At 42.6% G+C, this 9,007-nt stretch overlaps 1 protein-coding gene across 4 annotated transcripts in view; it reads right to left on the bottom strand.

The window, feature by feature from the left end:
- LOC116095997 (tomoregulin-1) overlaps nt 1-9,007 on the bottom strand; it is a 128,575-nt gene that overhangs the window by 10,360 nt on the left and 109,208 nt on the right. For 3 of the 4 annotated variants that reach the window (XM_031377377.1, XM_031377367.1, XM_031377368.1), the window contains one exon: nt 3,678-3,801. In XM_031377377.1, the coding sequence (XP_031233237.1) occupies nt 3,678-3,801 (124 nt within the window). The remainder of the gene's footprint in view (nt 1-3,677; nt 3,802-9,007) is intronic. The other variant, XM_031377369.1, reaches the window with a different exon arrangement.

The raw sequence follows: 9,007 nt of genomic DNA, 5'->3' as shown, positions 1-9,007 counted from the left end.
TGCGTGTGTGCGTGCATGTGTGTGTGTGCGTGCGTGTGTGCGCGCGTGTGTGTGTGTGCGTGTGCGTGCGTGTGTGCGTGCGTGTGTGTGTGTGCATATGAGGGTGGTGCAAATGGACTAAGAATGGTTGTGAAAGAAATTCCGGTTAAGGTATATTCTGAAATAGAATAATTAAGAGGACTTTTCAACTAGTTAGGATGCGGGGAACAGGAGAAAGAGAGGTCAAAGGTGTAAGGTGCACATGTGGTATTCTGTCTGAACAAGTGAAGGGTCAGATTTCATCCACTTTCACTAAGATGGAAAAAGTTGCAGGTGGACCTAGGGCTTTGGGGGCCAAGGGAGCAGATCCAGTTTAGCCCAGGTGAGACTGAGCCAGACATCATTGGAATGTAACGGAATCATAGACTAGAACCTCCGATTCAAGAGAAAGGACTGGGATTTATGCAATTAGAAGCCCTCTACAAAAGACCCAGAGACTGGATCTAGTCACTTGGGAAGAGCACAAGATGGAATCGTGGTGTGCTATAACATGGCAAAGTCAGGAAGCAAGGAGGAAACCAACCAGGAGGGGGATGTCCAGTGAGACCAGAGAAAAAGAAGAGTTTCATCTCAGAAGCCAAGAAAAGAACACACAACACATGGGAAATGGTGCCAACCACGTGGACATGAATTTAACAGTAAGATGCGACCAGTGACGTTAGCCATAAAGAATACACTAACTAGGACGCTGGAGACAAAAAGCTCAGTGGAGTGGGCTCAAGAGAGACCAGAAAAGACAACTAGCGTCAGACCAGACCACACAAGTTCTTCAGCACAAGAAGTGTGATGGGTTTCTTCTTGGAAGAAATAAAGTACTCATGATATATTTATAAACACCTGAAGTACATTTCTATCATGATATGTGATGTGGAGGAAGGAAGACTGCCTGGGTGATGGTGACCGCCTATGGAAGACCTCGTCATACTGCTCCGGTTTCAAGTTACCTGGAAACAAGCTTATCAGCTATGGTGGGTGAGGAAGACAGGAAGTGCTGACAGTATTCTGAGAAGAGGAATGGCTGCAGCTGCATTAGCTAGGTAGTCCAGTGGAGGCTGGAACGAACTAGACTGCATCTGTGTCAATAGGAAGACGAGAGAGAAGAACAGAGGCGATGTAGGAGATCAATACAGGAATCAATGGATGCAGGAGGCCTGGACGGGTTCCTGCAGATGTTAGAGGGGATATGCCAGAGATGGGATTACTCTCAAGACCCCTCTCCAACTTGTATCTCCCATGAGTTTTCACATCGACTATCTTGAGCAGCTTAGGAAACATCCATAAATGGATAGCCCCTAGACACAGTGCACCAACACGTGAGACTGAATATGTCATTTCCCCCAAACCTTTCTCTGAGTTCTTCTCTCAGCCTCCTCTAGTCTGAAGTCTCAAACTGCCTCATGCACATGTACAGGTGACAGCACTGTTCATGCTGTATTTTGGTTACTCAATATTTCTGAAGACAAGGTATCCCTAGATCCCTGATATATGTAAGTTTCACAACCAATTACCATGGAATTTGGCAGAAAGAATAAGCTAGTCTATCAATAGTGGGATAACACTAGATTTTAGTCTAATAAAAGGATTATGGCTGATGGTTATTCATCCCTGGCTAATACTATAGAGACATGATATTTTAGCCTGACAAATGCTACAAACACAATAGAAAATTACAAGCTGCTACTATTCCAGGAATAATAAATACACAGGAAAGAAATTCTTTACCATTTCCAAAATTCCTCCTTTCAGGAAAAGATGGGAGAGCCGGTAATCACTGCATTATTGGACATTTATTTACTACAGACCTACTGGGTTGGGTACTAGAAAGAAAATAATTTGCAAAATGGAGTCCTGATATAACAGGCTTATGGTGTAGTATCTGTTGCTATTTACTATAATACTACAATCCTACAAAGCAAACACAGTGAGCTATGCATACTGCACACATAACTGTTGCACGCATTCTGGTCTGGGGTTGCAGGTTCTTGAGACAGCATCTCACCGGGTAGCCCTGTCTGATCGGGAGCCTGCTATATAGCTCAGGTTGGTGTAGAACTCATAATCTTCCTGCCTCATCTTCTCAAGGGTGGAATTACAGACAGTGGCACCACAGCTTGATGTAGGATGCCCCATCTCAAAGATTTTTATACCACTGTGTGACAAAGGAGAAGAATCCATTGTGCAGCTTTGAATTATGCAATCCATTCTCTTTTATATAGTTGTTTTCAAATGTTTGGGGAGGGAGGAGGAAACAGAGAAGTTAGCTCCTTCAAAGACAAAGAGCCAATGGTTTTTACAAAGAGCTGTTCAACCATTAACAGTGAAAGCATTTGCTCTGCTATTCATCTTTATGCAGGAGGAAAGGGAAGCGAGCTAAAACAGAGGGACCCAGGAGGCCCCAAGGCCAAAGCAGAGTCCCTACCCTGTAGGTAGATAAAGAAAGAGAAACTCTAACAACTCCACAGGTTTTGATGTTTTACATAAGAGAGGGAAGCAGGTTCCCACCCAACTCCCAGAAGCAGGAGTGAGCAGAAGGACTGCAATGGCCCACACCCTTGTCTGTAGAACCCAGCCTGGCTAACCAGACACAAGACAGTATGCAATTCATGACAGCAACACACACATGCATGCACGCACGCACATGCACAATCACACACACATGCACAATCATACATGTGCACACACACATACATAAACATATGCACACAAACATACTCACACACATGCACAGACAATCACACACACACACAAACTCAAACATGGCACAATCACACATGTGCACACACATGCACACAAATATACACAATCACACACACATGCACAGACAATCAAATGTGCACACACATGCACACACGCAAACATATGCACACATGTGCACACAAACACACACAATCATACACACATGCACAATCAAATGTATGCACACACATGCACACACACAAACATTTGCACACACGTGCACACAAACACACACAAACACACACGCATACACACACATACACACACATGCACACACACACATATGCATACACATGCACACAAACACACAAACATATGCATACACGTGCACACACACACACACACACACACACTAGCACTGAGATCCTCAGGTTCTGTGTCAGAGAATCAGAGGTCTAGTTTCTTCTCAGCTCTATTTCCAAGTTGCTATTGACCTTGAACAAGTTATGCAACATCTCTGGAGTACAGGAGCTGAAGACTGACACTTTCCACTTCCCTCTCCCAGTTCACACCTGGCTCCGCATCCCTATTCCTTTATATTTAGAAGTCTATTTTAGTATATGTTTTGAGTTATTCCTTCTCTACTTGTAATATATTCTTCAGTCGTTCAACCACCTTGTGACAGATTGCCGAAAGATCAAAATAGCGTTAGAATATGGCAAATTAATATTAAAATGTCATCGTAAAGATGTTAAGCTCACAGCCTTCAAACCCTAATGCGGCCTGCTTCTCATCTATGCATATTTCTTGACAGAGTTTGGGCAATGTATAGATGATTTGTTGGTTTATTTTAAACTAATCTATTGCAGATAACACTATTTATGTGGTGCTATTTAGTCTATAAGGCAGTAATGACCAATGGAAAAAGGTCTCTCAGCCATGATCATGAGCCACCAACTTACCTACAAGAGGCCTTCTGAGTAGAGTAGATGAATTCACATTTCCCATGAATGCAGTACCCATTGAGGTTTTCAGGGCAAGGCATGTGGCTTCCAATATAAACATCTTCCCTTTGATCACCTGCATCTTAAAAGAACACAAACCGGGTCACTGAATATCGTAAACAAAAATGGAAAATACAAACCCTTTCAAAGGCTCCAAAACAAATGAATTCACCCTGTCAATCACCAGCTGGGCAATTTAGGAAGGAGGCTTATCAGAGAGGGTAAGCAAGATCTGAGGTCCCTGGCAACCCATCATGTACAAACACAGCAAGCGGGCAGACTAATGAGACAGAGGGCACACAAAAATAGTTGCAGAACATGACCACTGTGAACTGCTGCTACATTAAAAACAATCTGAAAAAAACATCTTTGCTAAGCTATAAATACCAGGTCTAGAAGGAAGTTGGGCCTGTGGCAGAGATGGTGTACATAATATTGTCTTTGGAGGGGTGAAGCTGCTCACTTACCAGGAGCCTATGAGACTGTAGACCATAGGCTCCTGGTAAGTGAGCAGGAGCTTATGTGAACAGAAGCTTATGTGAACAGGAGCTTATGTGAACAGGAGCTTATGTGAACTTGCTCACATAAGCTAAAGTTAAAGTATTCTGAAACTTTGGGTAAAAAGATTTCTTTCCTTCCTTCTTTCTTTCTTTCTTCTTTTTTTTTTTTTTTTTTTTTTTTTTTTTTTTGAATGAAAACTATCAAGGGCGTGTCTTTTCAAATGGTAACAGCCTTAGCCAACTATGCTAGCATACACCTATAATCTCAGCACTCAAAAGACTGATGCAGAATGAACCCAAGCATGACACCAGCTTAGGCTAAATGTTAATACTTCATTGCCACATTGTGTCTCCAAAACAAGGTAGGAAAGGAGAGAGGAGGAGACAGCCAGGAAGTGGGTGGGGGTGGCAGGATACCTTTGCTAGTTTTTTTTTTCCACATAGTATTTTTAAAATAAATGCTCACTCAAAAATGATTTACAGACTCTGTACATGTCAACTGCATGACCTTTACCATTCCATGCTCTAACCTTAGAATTCATGACTGTAAAAGCAGGATACCACGGCCTGTACGTCATGCAGATCAGAAAAGATTACATGACATAAATCCTGTACAGTGGCAATAAAATAACCAGCCATCTATATGACACCACATCAGTAACGGGCTCGTCTCCCCGAAATGCAAAGTGTAATAGAATTTGGAAAATGTTAATAGAAACAAATTAGGAAGATTTAAAAAGGTGGGGCTATAGGAGCCCTTGCCCCTCTGTTCTAGTCTCTCTGGTGTGGGAAGGTGCTCTGCAGGCTACCAAAAGAGAAACATGGACACCAACCCAGCCACGAAACCTTTGACTTACAATCTGTCCTGCCTGCAAAATATAGTAAGGCAGTGGTGGCACAAAACTTGTGGGAGTAGCCAACCAATGTCTGCTATGACTTAAGGCCCAGTCCACAGAAGGAACCCATATCCGATATTGTATGAGTAACCTAGAACCAGAGACTAGATAGCTCAGAGGCCTATAATAAAACCAATAAAACTCTGGATCTAAAAAAGAGAGAGAAAAAAATCAATAACAGGGTTCCTAATGATATCCTGCTGTAGTCATAGATCAGTGCCTCGTGCAGTCTTCATCAGACAGGCTGCCTCCAACAGCAGATGGGGGCAGATGCAGAGACCCACAGCCAGACATTATGTGGAGAGAGACAGTCTAAATGGGAGGTCTCCAGCAAATTCTTCCCTTGAGCTTAGGGAACTCAGAGCAAGAGGAGGAGGAAAGACTGTAAGAGTCAGAGTGAATGGAGGACACCAGAACAAGGCCCTCTGAATCAGCTCAGCAAGGCAAGGCATGAGAGCTCAGGGACTGGAGCAGCAAGCACGGGGCCTACACAGGTCTGCGCCAGGTCCTTCTGTGTGTATGATAGCTGAAAGCATCTTATGGGATGCTAGCATTTTATGGGACTCCTGACTGTGAGAACAGTGGGCCTCTCTGACTCTTGTGCCTGCTCTTGGGACTCTCTTCCTCCTGTTGGGTTGCCATGTCCAACTTCCATATGATAGTTTTTGCTTTATTACATTTTATTTTGCCATGTGAGGTTATTATCAATTCACTCCTACGTATAGAAAACTTAACCTTCTCTCTCAGAGTACGCTGGATATCCGTTCATTAATTTATCCTGAAGCTTTATAGCTATGATGGAAAAAAAAAAGACAAAGAAAAGGGGAGTTATACATGTATAAACACAGGAATACAGGGGGGAGGAGTGCCAAGGGGGAAAACTAAGCTCACAACAGTGTTTTGGGAAATTTACATCTACTAATATGATTTATGCTAGAAAGAAAACTGAGTTAGGATCCAGGCCACAAGTCCACCATCATAAACTCATCTCTGCAGCTTTGTGACCCCATTCACAACATTTATTCCCCAGTAGACACATGATGAGATGCAGATATAATCTCCTATTTCCTATTAGCCATATTTTAAAGTAAAAAGAAGCATAAATTAATCTTAATCATAGAGTTTAATAAATATTAGCATTTCAATATATCAGTATGAAGATTGAGGCACTCTACATTTGTTTCCAAGGCATCAACTCTGTCTGGCCCAATTCAAGTCATGGTACTCACAGGTGGCCAACCTAGAATTAATGACTACATTTGTTGACTTTCCATAGGCCTAAGTCATGAGGACACAAAATTAAGATATATCCTGACCTAGAAGGGGTTCTAGGCCCTCCTGCAGCTCCCAGATGATAGTGCTGGGCAGCAGAAGCAAGCAGCCTCCCTCAGAATGCTATTCAGTCTGGGCACCCCTCGCTACTATATATACACTGTATATAGACTATACACTCACCGCTGTATATACAGTGGGATAGCTGTTTAGACCTTAAACCCAGCCATAAGATGGAGTTCCTTAGGAAACTAGATACCTCTTTTGCTCGTCTTTGTATAATTTACAATTCTAAGAAGCAGTCTATACAATGTACAAGGACATCTATAGAGTTAGAATGTTTGAATCTGAACTCTGGCCTCAGCAACTCCCAAACTGTGTGACCTAAAGGCACAGCCTTCCACTTCATAGTCTGAGAAATGGAGATACATAATTACTATATCCAGTTTTCACCAAATTGATTTGAAGCCTAAGTGATGTAAGATCTACCATATTTTTTTAAGATTTATTTATTATTATACATAAGTACACTATAGCTGACTTCAGATACACCAGAAGAAGGCATCAGATCTCATTACAGGTGGTTGTAAGCCACCACGTGGTTGCTGGGATTTGAACTCAGGACCTTTGGAAGAGCAGTCAACGCTCTTATCCGCTAAGCCATCTCACCAGCCCCCAAGATCTACCATATTAATAGTAGTAGGTGAATTGGTTCAGAACTTTACATTTCTTTCAGAGTTATTTGTGAGAGTTTAGCTGGCATATATCCATGTGCATCATATGTGTGTTCTGGCCCTGGAAGAAGAGGGCACTGGATCCCCTAGAGCTGGAGTTACTTGGACAGTAAGCCATGTGGATACTAGGTACAGATCCTAGGTCCTCTACAACAGCAACAAGTATTCTTAACCACAGAGCCCACTCTCAAGCCCCTCATACAGAACTTTTAAAACAGTCCTTTACAAACAAACAGTAAGCGCTTCGTCAATAGTACCAGCTGTTACTCTATGCCTAAAGAGTATTGCGGGAACAAACCACAACTTTCACTTGTTGATGTCACTCACTCGGTAGAGTGAGCTTTCTGGCTATGTGCCAAGGGAGTGGACTTCAGGAGATGGGTTGAAGTTCTGGGTTCAACCCCAGCAACAGAAAAGAAAAAATAACACTACGTTTATGGATTATATTATCTTTGGTTTCCTTTAAACTATCCCAACAACAAACAAAAAGGCTTCTACTCTGAAATTCCCATTCAGAAAGAAGCTGCTTTTAGCAGTGCTGCCCTGGGTCTCACAACACAGGCTGGAACTTAATTAACAGATTGCTTGTTTACAAACACTTATGATCAAAGCAGAAGGCATGCCTCAAGCAATCGGCACTGATGAGAAGTGGCTGAACAGAAACCAGCTACACTAAAATAAACTACTTTTCTCCATCCAGTTTTTAGCTAAAAGTGCGGTTCAGCATTCCCACTCAAGTGGCAAGGAAGGAGGTCACTGCTCGTCTCAGAACATGGAACCTAAGAGTGGAGCACCATCAAAGTGTCTATTTGTGAGACCACAGTGAGCTTGTGAACCCACCTACTATAGTAAAATACTGTAACATGTATAGGACCAAGTGGCTCTGTGGAAGCCAGGTAGTGTCATAATAGAGCATTCAGGCATAATACAGAGATGAAGGCTGTCAGAAAATTCAACTGCATGAAAGCAGTAAGAAAAAAATAGGATAAATTAAGAATGGGTTTTGAGAAATTAATAGACAAAGTGTGATGCTAATGAACAGTAACTAAATGGACGCATGAGAGAAAGTGGACCCTGGCTACACACAAACAGAAGCTGTAGAAAAGAAGGCATCTCCAGTAAGGCGAGAGTCTGGCTGGCAGAGCCCAAACTCAGCATTCCACTCAATGCCCAAAGTATCCAATACACTCCACTTTGACGCTATTCTGTCCATGGGCTCAACTACCAGGAGAACATGACAGGGAAGTTAACATGCCAGAGAAACTCATCAGAATGCAGTATATTTGGATACTGTTGGATATTTCTCATGTTAAATGAAATCTCGAACTTGGTACACACTCCCTAGTGTCTTGCTCACTCATTCACTACTGCCTACCTGTATTGTATGGTGATGGTCAAACTTCACATTCCTATTTGAACAAGTTTAGGTTACACCTATCTTTAAGAGTGGTACCCAGGGCCTGGAGAGACGGCTCAGTGACTAAGAGCAGGTTCAATTTCCAGCATTCGCATGGTGGCTCGTGACTGTAACTCCAATTCCAGGAGACTCAATGCCCTCCTCTTCTGGCCTCCACAGGCACTGAACTCATAAGGTACACAACAAAAACATCCATACTGTAAAATATGAATAAATATTTACATAAAGAATGGTACCTATCACTAACCCAGTACATTAAACAGAACGGAGCCATCCTCTTTACTCAATATGTTTTTAACAGAGCATCATAAATGTCTCTAAACCCGAGCCTCATGATGGGGAGCCTAGGAGAGAGGGGCCAGTAAGCCCAATTAAAAATTAGATCTAGCCGGGCAGTGGTCGCACACACCTTTAATCCCAGCACTTGGGAGGCAGAGGCAGGCAGATTTCTAAGTTCGAGGCCAGCCTG

This window comes from Mastomys coucha, unplaced genomic scaffold (assembly GCF_008632895.1).
Source record: "Mastomys coucha isolate ucsf_1 unplaced genomic scaffold, UCSF_Mcou_1 pScaffold18, whole genome shotgun sequence".
Taxonomy (NCBI): Eukaryota; Metazoa; Chordata; class Mammalia; order Rodentia; family Muridae; genus Mastomys; species Mastomys coucha.
This window is presented reverse-complemented; position numbering and strand designations above follow the sequence as displayed.